Source organism: Pristis pectinata, chromosome 9, assembly GCF_009764475.1.
Source record: "Pristis pectinata isolate sPriPec2 chromosome 9, sPriPec2.1.pri, whole genome shotgun sequence".
Lineage (NCBI taxonomy): Eukaryota > Metazoa > Chordata > Chondrichthyes > Rhinopristiformes > Pristidae > Pristis > Pristis pectinata.
In genome coordinates, this window is record NC_067413.1 from 437,143 (window position 1) to 452,731 (window position 15,589).

General features: G+C 52.5%; 2 protein-coding genes across 3 annotated transcripts in view; one reads left to right on the plus strand and one right to left on the minus strand.

Annotated features, from left to right (window-relative positions):
* The window catches only part of aoc1 (amine oxidase copper containing 1), a 48,671-nt gene extending 45,493 nt beyond the window's left edge, over positions 1–3,178 (plus strand). For both annotated transcript variants that reach the window (XM_052023859.1, XM_052023860.1), the window contains exon 5: positions 2,506–3,178. In XM_052023859.1, coding sequence (XP_051879819.1) covers positions 2,506–2,781 — 276 coding nt within the window. In that variant the 3' untranslated portion in view covers positions 2,782–3,178. The remainder of the gene's footprint in view (positions 1–2,505) is intronic.
* A 689-nt stretch (positions 3,179–3,867) lies between these two features.
* LOC127574418 (potassium voltage-gated channel subfamily H member 2-like) overlaps positions 3,868–15,589 on the minus strand; it is a 69,248-nt gene continuing 57,526 nt past the window's right edge. Inside the window, 4 exon segments of the mRNA XM_052023423.1 lie at positions 3,868–4,095; positions 12,262–12,421; positions 12,605–12,782; positions 13,476–13,742. Of these exon segments, the coding sequence (XP_051879383.1) occupies positions 3,868–4,095; positions 12,262–12,421; positions 12,605–12,782; positions 13,476–13,742 (833 nt within the window).

Genomic DNA, 15,589 nt, shown 5'->3' on the forward strand with positions numbered 1-15,589 from the left:
GAGATCTCTTGGGTCTAGACATATCCGCAATGCTCCGTTTTTCTTTTGCACAATAACCAGTGAACTCACCCAATCTGTTGGTTCTTCAATTTTCTGTATGAGATTCATCTGTTCCATGCATGCTAGTTCTTGATTAAGTTTATCTCTAAGTTGAAATGGGACTTTCCTACATGCATGGACAATAGGAGCCACTGCCTCATCTGTGTGAATTTTGTGTACACCAGGTAAGCATCCGAGCCCCGCAGAGACATCCGCATACTCTTCCATGAGTGTTGTGTGGTCATCTTTGGTATGTGAAGCTACTATGAAAACTCTTTTCACTAGGTTGAGCTTTTCACATGCACTCAGACCTAATATTCGCTGCACTCTCTTTTCTACAATCAGTAGCTGTGATTTTAAGTGCCGCCCTTTGTGCTCACCATACAGCCCCCTTTCACTGGAACTTTCTCTCCAGTGTAGCCTGTCACTTTTAACTTCACAGGGTAAATCTTAACTCTTTACCCTGAGAGTCTTATAATCATCCATGGATAACAGATTCACCTGAGCTCCAATGTCAAGCTTGAATGGAATTACTGTCTCATTCACAGTTACTGGAACAATCCATTCTGTTTTACCAGCAGCCCCAGTCTGTACAGAATCCACAAAGAATTCCTCCATTTTCTCATCAACTGTGTGCACCTTTCTCTTGTTAGCCCAGCTTTGCAGCACCTTGCAAAGTGATTCTTCTTCCCACAGCTATTGCAGGACTTCCCATAAGCAGGGCACATCTTTGGAATGTGTTTACCTCCACATCTGCTGCATTTGCTATTTGAGCCTTCCTCTTTGATTTGCTGTTGCTTTCAGAAATTGCCTTGGGAGCTGCTCCTCTGTTTTCACAGCATGTACTGTTGTGTCGCTCTGTACAGCTCTTTAGCTTGTGCTCGTGTGGTTTCTGCTGACCTACACATATTTACCGCCTTTTCCAGGGTCATATCTTTTTTCATGCAACAGCCTTTCTCTGAGTCCATTACCTGGAATTCCACAAACTATTCTGTCTTTAACTAGTGAGTTTCTCAAATCTTCCAAATTCACAAGACTTACTCAGTGTGTGAAGCTCAGCCTAAGTATTGGTTGAAGCTAACACCTTGTTTCTGGTCACAGGAAAAGAATTTATATCCCTCAAATGTGATGTTTTTACTTGGGAATAAAATACTCCTCAAATTTTTCCATCAAGGTGCCCAACTCAAAAGCTGTCTCATCAACTTGAAAGCCTGTTATAGACGTCCAAAGCGTCTTCGCCAATCACGTGCAGAAAAATAGACACTTTCAATTTTTCATCGTTCCCTCCCACTCCACTAGCATCCAGATATATGTTGAATCGCTGTTGGGAGCGTTTCCAATTATCGGCTAGATTGCAGTAAACTGCATAGTCTTGGGAGGACTTAGCTTATCCATAACGGGAACTCTCGGCCTCTCACCTGAATCTCTCCGGCAAATCCGGTGAGTGCCTGAACTTCAGGAACAATGTGCTCTCTCGCCGGCCGGCCGGCTTTTTCTCCGTCTTTTTTACAGCTTTTCTTTCGTACTCACTGAGTCTCTTTCTCGATTGCACACAGTATTCATCTACTCTCCCTGTTCAGACCTCACACCAAACTTCTGACACCACGTTATGTTTGTTCTTCATCACGAGACAAACTTGGTGTGGGTTTAACTTCGGAAACATTTATTAAAAAACAAAATAACAGACTGCACAGACTTACAACCCCAGGCTGGCTGCTTTTCCCACTCTTTCCAACCACTTCCTGTTTCCCCATGTGACCCATTGCATTGCCTGCTGGGAACTGTAGTTCTTTATCATAACTACATAACAACACACAATAACATAACACTGACTAACTCAGTCATGGGAGAGACAGACGGCTGACCCTCTGAATGCAGTGGGTACAGGAGAGACCCCAGTAATTGGGGAGCACAGGATAGACCCCTTTAATGGGGATTACAGACGACAACATTAGTCCCGATAACAGGGGTCACAGAGCTGACGTTGATAATGGGGGTAGCAGCATTGACCCCCACACTGGGAGGAACACAGAATGACCACAACGATGGGGAACATGACTCGTGCCAATAAATGGGGGGGACACAACCCCAGTAATGGGGGATCAGAGACTGGATCACTGTGAAGGGCAAGGATCCACAACAGCCTCAAATAACAGGGTAAGCAGGGTGTACCCCAATAATGGGGGTAAGCGGGGTGTACCCCAATTACAGGAGTAACCGAGATGTACGCCAATAATGGGGGTGAGCAGTGTGTACCCCTATAACAGGAGTAAGCAGGGTGTACCCCAACAGGGGAGACAGACCCCAGTAATGTGCAGATAGGGGTCAGGTGACACAGGAGTGAGTGACTCCAGTGAGGGGGCAGAGTTGGGTCCCTGGACGTGTGAGGGGATCCTGGAATGTCCGCGCCCCCCCCTCAGTCACTCCCAAGGTCACTGATGGAGTCTCCACTTCTGCCCGTTTCAGGATCTGGTTGCCTGGGTAACAGTTGGCTTCCTGCACATCCCCCACGCAGAGGACATTCCCAACACCAGCACTCCTGGGAATTCCGTGGGATTCTTCCTCCGTCCTTTCAACTTCTTCCAGGAGGACCCCTCAGTGGCTTCCCGGGATGTGGTCATCGTGCGGCCGGTCACTGGATCTGTGTCCGAAGTGAACATCCAGAGGTGGACGGAGGTGACCAGTCCCCACTGCCCAGTCAGCAGCCCCTTCACCTACAACGGCACATACCTCCCTGTGTGAGGACCACTCCCCATGGCAGAGCACAGCCAGAGGTAGTCACCCTCCAGAGTTCCCCACCACCCCCCGACCCTCCCACCACCCTCCCCAACGCCCTCTGACCTCCGACCCTCCCAACGCCCTCCGACCCTCCCCAACACCCTCCGACCCAGTCTCCCTCCACAGGTCCCCACCACCTCCCACACCCCCAACACTCCCTACACCCCTCTCCATCCCAAACACTCCCCATACCCCTCTCCCTAACGCCCAATGCTCTCCACACCCCAACACCCATCCTACTGTGACCTCCCAACGACTGGTGCCGACATTTTCTGCTCCATCAGCTGTAAGGTTGAAGCCTTTGAGTTTATTCATGTTGAAACACAGAGAACGTTCTGAATTAAAGCAGCCTCCAGCACAACTCTGCAGTTGTGGAACTAATCTCGTTAAACAAATACAGGAAAAGCGAATTAGACCAGGAGGCCATTCAGCCCTGGGAACTGATGGATCCCAGGTGGAGCCACTCCGGAGGGGAGGTGGAGGAAGGTTGCTCCAGGAGGGAGCAGGATGGGTCACGGTCACGTGTTGTGGATAGTGGGGGGGGGGGTGCTGGAATGAGGGGGAAGGATGGGGGTGATGGGGATGGGGGAGAATGTGGGGGGTGACGGTGAGGATGGAGCATGGGGAGAAGGGGAGGATGAGGGGGCTGGTGGGAAGGAGAGGGGGAGCAGTGGGAGGAGGATTTGGAGGAGGTGGGGATGAGGGGGCTGATGGGGAGGGGAGGATGGGGAGGGGAGGATGGGAGGGAGGGGAGGGAGAAGAGAGGAGGAGGTGGTGGGGATGAGGGCGGCTAATGGGGGAAGGGGACGAGGGGGGGGAAACGAGGGGGGAACCATCAGCACCGAATGGGGGGGGGGGGGCGGTGGGGTAATGGAGAAGCTGGAGATGGATGGTCACAGGCCCCGCCCACAGGCCCCACCCACCCAGCCCCACCCACAGGTGCCCCTGTGCTGCTGTGTCTGATTGGTGTTTGGCCTTTGGTCTCTCCCCCCAGGGAGCTGTGGGATACCCCTTCCCCTCCCCCCGGCCAGTCAACCCTCCCCCCTCCCATTAGCTGCCAGGGTTGGAGGTCACCCTGTGGGGCTGCGGAACATTCTGGAGTCCTGGGAGCTGCTCGGGCAGCGATTGGTGGCGTCCGATGGGTCCAGAGTCTGGGCCCGTCCATGCCCAGCTCCCCCTCCTCTCACCCTGCGTGGTGTGGGGTCCACTCCCCTCCAACATGTCGCTCCCCCACAACATTCCATCACACACGGGAGCCGACTCCTGCCCCGCACCACCCTGGAACACAGAGAACGGGGGTCAGGGCAGGAGAGATGGGCCGATGGGCCTGATTCCACACGGTATAACCTGAGGACTGTCACCATCACTGGAGAACTGGTGCAGGGGACGGGAGTGGCGCTGAAGGTTGGCAAGTCCCCAGCACAGATACCCACATCCCATGGGCCAAGTGACGTCACTACTGACTGACCATCAGACATAGAAGCAGAATTAGGCCATTCAGCCCATCGAGTCTGCTCCGCCATTTGATCATGGCTGATTTATTTTTCCCTCTCAACCCCATTCTCCAGCCTTCTCCCTATAACCTTTGATGCCCTTACTATCAATCTCTGCTTTAAATACACCCAATGACTTGGCCTCCACAGCCCTCCGTGGCAATGAATTCCACAGATTCACCACCCTCTGGCTGAAGAAATTCCTCCTCATCTCTGTTCTAAAGGGACATACTTCTATTCTGAGGCTGTGCCCTCTGGTCCAAGACTCTCCCACTGCTGGAAACATCCTCTCCACGTCCGCTCTGTCCAGGCCTTTCAACATTCGGTAGGTTTCAATGAGATCCTCATACGTTAACCCTTTCGCCCCTGAGATCATTCTTGTAAACCTCCTCTGGACCCTCTCCAATGCCAGCTCCTTCCTTAGATATGGGGCCCAAAACTGCTCATAATACACTAAATGTGGTCTGACTAACACCTTATAAAGCCTCAGCATTACATCCTTGCTTTTACGTTCTAGTCCTCCAAATGAATGCTAACATTGCATTTGCCTTCCTTACTAACAACTCAACCTAAATTAACCTTTAGGGAATCCTGCACTAGGACTCCCAAGTCCCTTTGCACCTCTGATTTCTGAATTCTCTCCCTGTTTAGAAAATAGCCTTCGCTTTTATTCCTTTCTCCAAAGTATATAATTGTACACTTCCCTGCGCTGTATTCCATCTGACACTTCTTTGCCCATTCTCCCAACCTGTCCAAGTCCTTCTGCAGACTCCCTGCTCCCTCAACACTACCTCTCCACCTATCTTTGCATCATCCACCAACTTGTCCACAAAGCCATCAATTCTGTCATCCAGATCATTAACATATAACGTGAAAAGTAGCGGACCCAACACCGACCCCTGCGGAACACCACTAGTCACCGGCAGCCAACCAGAAAGGCCCCCTTTATTCCACTCTTTGGAGTTTGGAAGAATGAGAGAGTGAAACCTAGGGGACAAGACTGTGCAAATGCTGGAAGGATGTGTCCCCTTGTGCAAGAGTCCAGGACCAGACAGCATGGTCTAAGAGCAGGGGTGTCCATGCAAGCCTGAGATGAGGTAGAATTTCCCCTCAGAGGGTTGTGAGTCTTTGGAACTCTGTCACAGAGCTATGGAGCAGTGCTGGGGTATTTAGGACTGAGATGGACAGATTCCTAATCAAGAAGGAATCAAGGGTTATGGGGAAAGGGTGGGAAAGTGTTGTGGAATGTGGGATCAGCCATAGTCCTATTGATGGTGTAGGAGGCTCGAAGGGCAGAATGACCTTCTCCTCTCCCACTTCTGCTCATCTTGTGACTTCCTTGCTCCTGTGTGAACCTCTCTCACAATAAAGGGTGACATCCCATTACTGGTACCATCGCCTGCTGCCCCTGAGAACATGTACATAACCAAGTCCCTGTCAACATCAACACCTCCCCATCTGTCATTCCATGCACACAGATGGACATCCTCATCACCAAACTCTGAGACCTCCCTCTGTAACTGGATCCTTGACTTCCTGGCCAACAGACCATTGAGGATAGGCAGCAATACCTCTGGCACAATTATTCTCAACACTGGTGGCCCACAAGGCTGCGTCCTCAGCCCTCTCCTCTACTCCCTATACACTCACCACTGTGTGGCCAGAGTCTGCTCTAACTCCATCTACAAGTTTCCAGATGATACCACCGTTGTAGGCCGTATCTCAAACAGCGATGAGTCAGGGTACTGGAAGGAGATAGAGAGCTTAGTGACGTGGTGTCATGACAACAACCTTTCCCTTAATGTCAGCAAAACAAAAGAACCAGTAATTGACTTCAGGAAAGGGGGGCGGTGTACACGCTCCTGTCTACATCAACGGTGCTGAAGTCAAGAGGGTTGAGAGCAGTGAACATCACCAATAGCCTGTCCTGGTCCAACCATGTAGATGCCACAGCCAAAAAAGCTCACCAGCGCCTCTACTTCCTCAAGAGGCTGAAGAACTTTGGCATGTCCCCTTTGACACTCACCAATTTTTATCAATGCACCATAGAAAAGGCTTGGTACGGCAACTGGTCTGCCCAGGACCGCAAGTAACTGCAGAGAGTTGTGGACACAGCTCAGCACATCACGGAAAACAGACTCCCCTCCAAGGACTCTGTCTACACTTCTCACTGTCTCAGTAAAGCAGCCAGCATAATCAAAGACACCACCCACCTGGGACATTCTCTCTTCTGCCCTCTCCCATCAGGCAGAAGATACAAAAGTCTGAAAGCACGTACCACCAGGCTCAAGGACAGCTTCTATCCTGTTGTTATAAGACTATTGAACGGTCCCCTAGTACAATAAGCTGGACTCTTGACCTCACAGTCTACCTCATTATGACTTTGCACCTTATTGTCCGCCTGCACTGCACCTTCTCTGTAACTGTGACACTTTACTCTGCATTCTAGAACATAGAGCATTATAGCACAGTACAGGCCCTTCGGCCCACAATCTGATGCCGACATTTTATCCTGTTCCAATATCTATCTAGCCCTTCCCTCCCACATAGCTCCCCCTTTTTCCTATCATTCATGTGTCTAGCCAAGAGTTTCTTAAATGTCCCTAATGTATCTGCCCCCACAACCTCTGCCGGCAGTGCATTCCACACACCCACCACTCTCTGTGTAAAAAAACTTACCCCTGACATCCCCCTTATACCTTCCTCCAATCACTTTAAAATTATGTCCCCTCATGGTAGCCATTATCACCCTGGGAAAAAGTCTCTGACTGTTCTCTTATCATCTTGTGCACCTCTATCAAGTCACCTCTCATCCTCCTTCTCTCCAAAGAAAGAAGCCCCAGCTCACTCAACCTATCCTCATAAGACATGCTCTCCAATCTAGGCAGCATCCTGGTAAATCTCCTCTGCACCCTCTCTAAAGCTTCCACACACTTTCTATAATTAAACGACCAGAACTAAACATAATACTCCAAGTGTGGGCCAACCAGAGTTCTATAGAGCTGCAACATTACCTCGTAGGTCTTGAACTCAATCCCCCGACTAATGAAGGCCAACACACCATGCACCTTTTTAACAACCCTATTGACCTGCATGGCACCCTTGAGCGATCTATTGACATGGACCCCAAGATCCTCCACACTGCTAAGAGTCCTGCCATTAACCTCATATTCTGCCTTCAAATTCAATCTCCTGAAGTTTATCACTTCACACTTTTCCGGGTTGAACTCCATCTGCCACTTCTCAGCTCTACCATCCTTACCCTGCCTCAATGGGACAAACTTATCCAGAGCCCCATGCAAGTATTCCTTAAACAATCCCCACATTTCCACTGTGCACTTCCCCAAAAACATCTGTTCCCAATTTACGCTCCCAAGTTTCTGCCTAATAGCATCATAATTCCCCCTCCCCCAGTTAAATACCTTCCCATATCATCTGCTCCTATCCCTCTACAAGGCTATGGTAAAGGTCAAGGAGTTATGGTCACTCTCTCCAAAATGCTCTCCCACCGAGAGATCTGAAACCTGATCAGGCTCATTGCCCATTGCCTAGTACCAGGTCCAGAATGGCTTCTCCTCTAGTTGGCCTGTCCACATACTGTGTCAGGAATCCTTCCTGGACACACCTAACAAACTCTGCCCCATCTCTACCCTTTACACTAAGGAGGTGCCAATCAGTATTAGGGAAGTTGAAATCACCCATGACAACAACCCCGTTATTTTTGCACCTCTCCAAAATCTGCCTCCCGATCTGCTCCTCAGTGTCTCGGCTGCTATTGGAGGGTCTGTAGAATACTCCCAATAGAGTGATCGCTCCCTTCCTGTTTCTGACTTCCACCCACACTGACTCAGTGGACGATCCCTCCAGAACATCCTCACTTTCTACAGCTGTAATACTGTCCCTGATCAGCAAAGCCACTCCCCCACCTCTTTTACCTCTGTCCCTGTCCCTTTTGAAACATCTAAACCCTGGAATATCCAGCAGCCATTCCTGCCCTTGCGACAGCCAAGTCTCTGTAATGGCCACAGCAACATAGTTCCATGTACTTACCCATGCTCTGAGTTCATCACCCTGGTTCCTGATACTTCTTGCATTAAAGTAGACACACTTCAGCCCATCCAATTGACTGCAATTTTGCCCTTTCAAATGCCTATCCTTCCTCACAGTCTTTCTACACTCTGCATCTACTTGTACCCTAAATGCACCAACCTCTGACCTGTCACTCTGGTTCCCATCCCCCTGCCAATCTAGTTGAAACCCTCCCCAACAGTTCTAGCAAACCTGCCCGCAACAATATTGGTCCCCCTCCAGTTCAGGTGTAACCCGTCCCTTTTGTACAGGTCGTACCTTCCCCAGAAGAGATCCCAATGATCCACAAATCTGAAACCCTACCCCCTGCACCAACTCCTCAGCCACACATTCATTTGCCAAATCATCCTATTCTTACCCTCACAGGCGCGTGGCACAGGCAGCAATCCAGAGATTACTACCCTTGAGGTCCTGCTTTTCAGCTTCCTACCTAACTCCCTATATTCCCTCTTCAGGACCCCATCTCTTTTCCTACCTATGTCATTGGTACCAATATGTACCACGACCTCTGGCTGTTCACCCTCCCCCTTCAGAATGCTGTGGACCCAATCCAAGACATCCCTGACCCTGGCACCCAGGAGGCAACAGACCATCCGGAAGTCTCTTTCACGTCCACAGAATCTCCCGTCTGCCCCCTTACTATGGAATCCCCTGTCACTACCGCTCTCCTCTTCTCCCCCCTTCCCTTCTGCACCACACAGCTAGGCTCAGTGCCAGAGACCTAGTCACTGCGGGTTTCCTCTGGTAGGTCATCTGTATTGTTTTACCCTGTACTACCTCAGTGCACTGTGTAATGAATTGATCTAGAACATAGAAAAACCACAGCACAATTCAGACCCTTCGGCCCACAAAGCTGTGCTGAACATGTCCCTACCCTAGAAATTACTAGGCTTACCCATAGCCCTCTATTTTACTCAGCTCCATGTACCTATCTAACAGTCTCTTGAAAGACCCTATCGTATCCGCCTCCACCACCGTTGCCGGCAGCCCATTCCACACACTCACCACTCCCTGAGTAAAAAACTTACCCCTGACATCTCCTCTATATCTACTCCCCAGCACCTCAAACCTATGTCCTCGTGGCCACCAACTCAGCCCTGGGGAAAAGCCTCTACCTACCTGATCAATACCTCTCATCATATTATACACCTCTATCAGGTCCCCCCTCATCCTCCATCTCCGATCGGTGTGCAGGGCAAGTGTTTCACTGCACCTCAGTACATGTGACAATAATAAACCAATTCCAATTCACATTTTCCACATTGTATTCCATCTGCCACCTTCTTACACACTGAACTATAGCCCAGTGAGCCTAATATCTGTGGTAGCTAAGTTACTACAGAGGATTCTGAGGGATAGGATATACAAGCACTTGGAAAGACAGGGGTTGATTAGAGAGAGTCAGCACGGCTTTGTGTGTGGGAGATCAAGTCTCAAGATTGATTGAGTATTTTGAAGAACTATTTTGGAGAGCTGGCTAATTGGATCCACAATTGGCTTGATGGAAGGAAGCAGAGGGAGATGGTGGAAGGTTGTTTCTCGGAATGGAGGCCCGTGACCAGTGGTGTTCCCCAGGGCTCAGTGCTGGGCCCATTACTATTTGTCAACTATAGCAATGATTTTGATGAGAATGTACAAGGCCCAGTTAGTACGTTTGTAGATGACATTAAAATAGGTGGTGTCATTGACAGTGAAGATGATTATTAGGGTTTACAGGGAGATCTTGATCAGCTGGGTACGTCAGCTGAGGAATGGCAAATGGAGTTTAATTGAAATATCGGTATTGTTGCATTTTGGAGTACAAGTCCACGGTTCTCTGAAAGTGGAGTCACAGGTAGGCAGGGTGGTGAAGGCGGCTTTTGGAATGCTGGCCATCAGTCAGGGCACTGTGTAGAAGTTGAGATCTAATGTTGCAGTTGTACAGGACGCTGGTGAGGCCACACGTGGAGTATTGTGTTCAGTTTTGGTCGCCCTGCTGTAGGAAAGATGCTAATAAACTGGACAGAGTGCAGTAAAGATTTACAAGGATGTTGCCAGGACTCGAGGGACTGAGTCATAGGGAGAGATTGGACAGGCTGGGACTTAATTCATTGGAGCATATTGGAGGTGACCTTATAGAGGTGTATAAAATCATGAAGGGCCTCAAAAGGGTGAATGCACTCAGCCTTTTTACCAGGGTTGGAGAATCAAGAACTCGAGGGCATGTTTAAGGTGAGACGGGAAAGATTTAATAGGAACTTGAGGGGCAACTTTTTGTTTTACACAGAGGGTGGTATCTATGCGGAACGAGCTGCCAAAGGAAGTGGTTGAGGCAGGTACAATAACAACTTTTAAACAACACATATGGGTACATGGATTTAGTGGGATATGGGCCAAATGCAGGCAAATGGGATGAGCTTGGCTGAGTATTCAGTCGGCATGCACTAGGTGGGCCGAAGGGCCCATTTCCGTGTTATATGACTCTGTGACCAGGTTTTGTGTGTCTTCTAGTGCAAGGACAATCATTTTCCCCCCATCTTCCCCCTAATCCTTCTCCCAATCTAAATCTCTGCCCCCCCACGTCTCCCTCTCACCACCTCACCATTATATACATCTCCATTGTCTCCCTCAGCCTCGCCAATCTCTCCTCATCTACAGTTTTCCAGTCCCAGCAACCTCTGTACCCTCTCCAGTACAATCACATCCCTCCTATAACGTGGTGACCAGAACGGTCCGCAGTGCTCAAGCTGTGCTCTAACTGGTGTTATACATAGTTCCAGCACAACCTCCCTCTCTGTCTGAGCGGATGAATGAAAACCTCCCATGAGCCTTGCTGACTATGTCTAATCAGTGCTTGCCTTTCCAAATGAACACTAGTCCTGTCCTTCAGTATCTTGGGATAAATCCTGTCAGGCCCTGGGGTCTTATCCACCTTAATGTTTTTCAGGACACCACCATACACCTCCTCCTCCTTAACATGACATGCCCTGGACATCCCCACACCACTCCCTGATCTCACCATCATCCATGTTCTTCTCCTTGATGAATAACAATGCCAATTACTCATGAAGGACCTGGTTCATTTCCTTTGCCCTTGAGAGAACCTACCCTTTCCCTAGCTACCCCCATATTCTATGACACTGGAGGAACTCAGCAGGCCAGGCAACATCCATGGAGAAAAGCAGGCAGTCAACGTTTTGGGTCAGGACCCTTCTTTAGGACTCTCCACGGATGCTGCCTGGCCTGCTGAGTTCCTCCAGCATCATGGTGTTTTTCATCTAGATTACAGCATCTGCAGTCCTTTGTTTCTCCCTCCAGATTCTTTTCCTCACCCACGCTAGGGGTAATTCACAGCAGCCAACCAACCCACTGATCCCACAGGTTGTTAGGATGTAGAAGGAAACCAAAGCACTCGGGGGAAATACACGCGGTCACAGATGGAACATGCAAACTCCACACAGACAGCACGACAGCACTGGATGTTGAGATTGAACCCGGGTCTCTGGAGCTGTGAGGCAGTGGCTTTACCCACTGTGCCACTCTGTGTGTGTGTGTATGTGTGTGTGTGTGTGTGTGTGTGTGTGTGTGTGCGCGCGCGCGCGCACGCGGTGTCCGTACGTCTGTGTTCAAGTCTGTGTGTGAGTGTCTGTGCATGTGTATTGCGTGTCTGTGTGTTACATTGTGCATCTGTGTGTCTGTGCACGTGCGTACTGTGTGCGAGAGTGTGCGGCAGAGATACAGCATGGTGACAGGCCATTCGGCCCATGAGTCTGTGTTGACCATAACCACAATTTGCACAGCTGAGACTGATCCCATTCCCTCCGTGTGGGTGTGAGTTTGTACGACTGTGCATTCTCACCCAGACCTGCCCAGAGTGACCCACCTGAGTGAATGATGCCGTTGTCGTCGATGAGATCTGATACCCGCTGGGTGGGTGAGGGGGGTGGGTGGAGACGGTGCTGTAGGCTGGAGGGGTCAGCACCAGGGGTCTCTGGAGCAGCTGCAGGATGGAGGAGACATCGGCCGTCACCTGGGACTCCAGCCTGTGAATATGAAGAGAAGGGGGTTACCACAGGGGTCAGAGGGTAGAGATCAGTCCTGGGGTCAGGAGTCAGGGTTCAGTCCTTGGGTTAGGGATAAGTCCCAAGGTTGGTGGTCAGTCCTGGGGTGAGAGGTCAGTGCTCAGTCCCAGGTCAGGGATCAGTCCTGGGGTCAGGGGTCATTACCTGGTTAGTTGTTTCTGCAGGAGTTGCAGCCTGCGGTCGATGTTGGCCCACTGGTGGCGGCTGGGAGTGGACACCGGCCGGGGGCCCGAGCAAGGAGTGACCGTTGGTCGGGGGCAGATGTCCTGCAGCAGGTGGGTGGGTGGTCTGGCCCAGAAACCGAAGATGTTGGAGAGATGCCCTGTAGGACAGGAGGGGACACCGTCACTCCGAGGGGACATTATCACTCCAAGGGAGTCGCCATCACTCCAGGGTAGAGACTGTCGCTCCGAGGGAGTCACCGTCACTCCGAGGGAGAGACTGTTGCTCCAAGGGAGAGTCCAAGGGAATCACCATCACTCTGAGGGAGAGACCGAGGGAAGATCCGTCACTCCGAGGGAAAGACCGTCACTCTGAGGGAGAGACTGAGGGCGTACCATCACTGTGAGAGAGAGATCCATCACTCCAAGGGAGAGACCGTCACTCAGACGGAGTCACCATCACTCTGAGGGGTAGCCCTCACAGTGACCACACTCCTGGCCACAGATACCTCAGGCTGCTGGTCAGGATTGGTCAACACCACTGCGGCCCCAGAGTGTGAGGAAACGAGACCCCCAGGGTAGGAGCAGGGGTCCCAGACCTTGTCTTTGATGTCTGCTGGAGACCTGTCCTTGGCTCTTGGTCCATCCTTACACACCTCACATCCCCCCGTCTCTGCTGTCCCGGAGAAAACACCTCCCCACTCTCCCAGTAGCTCTGGTTTTGCCATCCAGGCACCGTCTCCAGTGCGACCTCGGGTGGAGACCACCACTATCCACCATGCCTGAGCTGTGGTCTGACAGGGGTCAATTCCAGCACCACCTCCCTGTGTCAGGCCTCTTCGACAGGGTCACACCTGAGCTGGCATTACGGCAACCTTCTCCTGCCTGCTCCCTCTGCGATTCACTTCCCGGCATGAAGAGGAAGTCACTGTGACTGGTGGAACGCAGTGGAGAGAGCTCGATGGTCCCAGGGAACAGGACTGTGTGCTCCTGGTCACTCTGCAGGGAACGAGAGGACAAGGTGCTGTGCGTCTTCTCTCTGCTCGCTCCACATGTGGCTCCTGGGCGAAGGTCACTCCACATTCCCGAGGGTTTCCCACCCTTGTCCAACCGACCATCACCTGAAGCACAAGACACACATTAGCAGGAGCAGTGGTCAGAGGGCAGACAGTGGTTTGGGCTTCACTGTGATGTGGACATTCTTACCACCATGGTACCAGACCTCAGTGAGATCACTCCCGGAGAACGCGACCAGTTCTGGCCTCTATACTGACACTGAGACACAGAGACACCGAGACACGAGACGCTGGAGTCTGGAGCAAAAAACAAACTGTGGAGGAACTCAGCGGGTCAGGCAGCATCTGTTGGGGGTGGGGGGGGGGGGGGGGGGGGGTGGTGGTGGGGGGGTGGTGTTGGTGGATGGTGGAAGGGGGGGAGGGTGGTGGTGGGTGGTGGAGGGGGGTGGGGGGGTGGTGTTGGTGGGTGGTGGAGGAGGGGGGTGTTGGTGGGTGGTGGAGGAGGGGGGGTGGTGTTGGTGGGTGGTGGAGGGGGGTGTTGGTGGGTGGTGGGGGGGTGGGTGTTGGTGGGTGGTGGAGGGAGGGGGGGTGGGGTTGGTGGGTGGTGGAGGGAGGGGGGGTGGTGGGTGGTGGAGGGGGGTGTTGGTGGGTGGTGGAGGGGGGTGTTGGTGGGTGGTGGGGGGGGTGGGTGTTGGTGGGTGGTGGGGGGGGTGGGTGTTGGTGGGTGGTGGAGGAGGGGGGTGTTGGTGGGTGGTGGGTGGTGGGGGGGTGGTGTTGGTGGGTGGTGGGGGGGGTGTTGGTGGGTGGTGGGGGGGTGTTGGTGGGTGGTGGAGGGGGGTGTTGGTGGGTGGTGGAGGGGGGTGTTGGTGGGTGGTGGAGGGAGGGTGGGTGTTGGTGGGTGGTGGAGGGAGGGTGGGTGTTGGTGGGTGGTGGAGGGAGGGGGGGTGGTGTTGGTGGGTGGTGGAGGGGGGGGGTGGTGTTGGTGGGTGGTGGAGGGAGGGGGGGTGGTGTTGGTGGGTGGTGGAAGGAGGGGGGGTGGTGTTGGTGGGTGGTGGAGGTGGGTGTTGGTGGGTGGTGGAGGGGTGTTGGTGGGTGGTGGGGGGGTGGGTGTTGGTGGGTGGTGGGGGGGTGGGTGTTGGTGGGTGGTGGAGGGGGGGTGGGTGTTGGTGGGTGGTGGAGGGTGGTGTTGGTGGGTGGTGGAGGGGGGTGTTGGTGGGTGGTGGAGGGGGGGGGTGTTGGTGGGTGGGTGTTGGTGGGTGGTGGAGGGGGGGTGGGTGTTGGTGGGTGGTGGAGGGGGGGTGGGTGTTGGTGGGTGGTGGAGGGAGGGTGGGTGTTGGTGGGTGGTGGAGGGAGGGGGGTGGTGTTGGTGGGTGGTGGAGGGAGGGGGGGTGGTGTTGGTGGGTGGTGGAGGTGGGTGTTGGTGGGTGGTGGAGGGGTGTTGGTGGGTGGTGGGGGGGGTGGGTGTTGGTGGGTGGTGGGGGGGGGGGGGTGGGGGGGGTGGGTGGTGGAGGAATTGTCGACATTCTGGATCGAAACCCTGCATCAGTCCACTTGGCTGGTTCCAGAGATGGTGGTCTGTTCCCTGGGGAGTGGTTGGGAGACAGTAACTCTCTTCTCTACAGTTTAGGAGGATGAGGGGAGATGTCAGTGAAACGTACAGAGATCACCAGGGCAGGCATGGTGGGGAGCCAGCCATTTAGGACTGAGGTGACCCAGTCACTCAGAGGGTGTGAATCTCTGAAACCCTCTGCTCTGGGGGTGTGGAGGGTCAGTTACTGAGTTCAGAGCGATAGATTAGTGGAGAGGTACGGAGAGGGTGCTGGTTAGCAGATACACTGTGATCTCGAGGAATTGCAGAGACGAATCCCTTTCTCAACACAGGCACCGTCAATAACAGGTTGCGGAATAATGCAGTCTGGGGAACATCAGAGCAAGTGCAAAGTATCCCCACC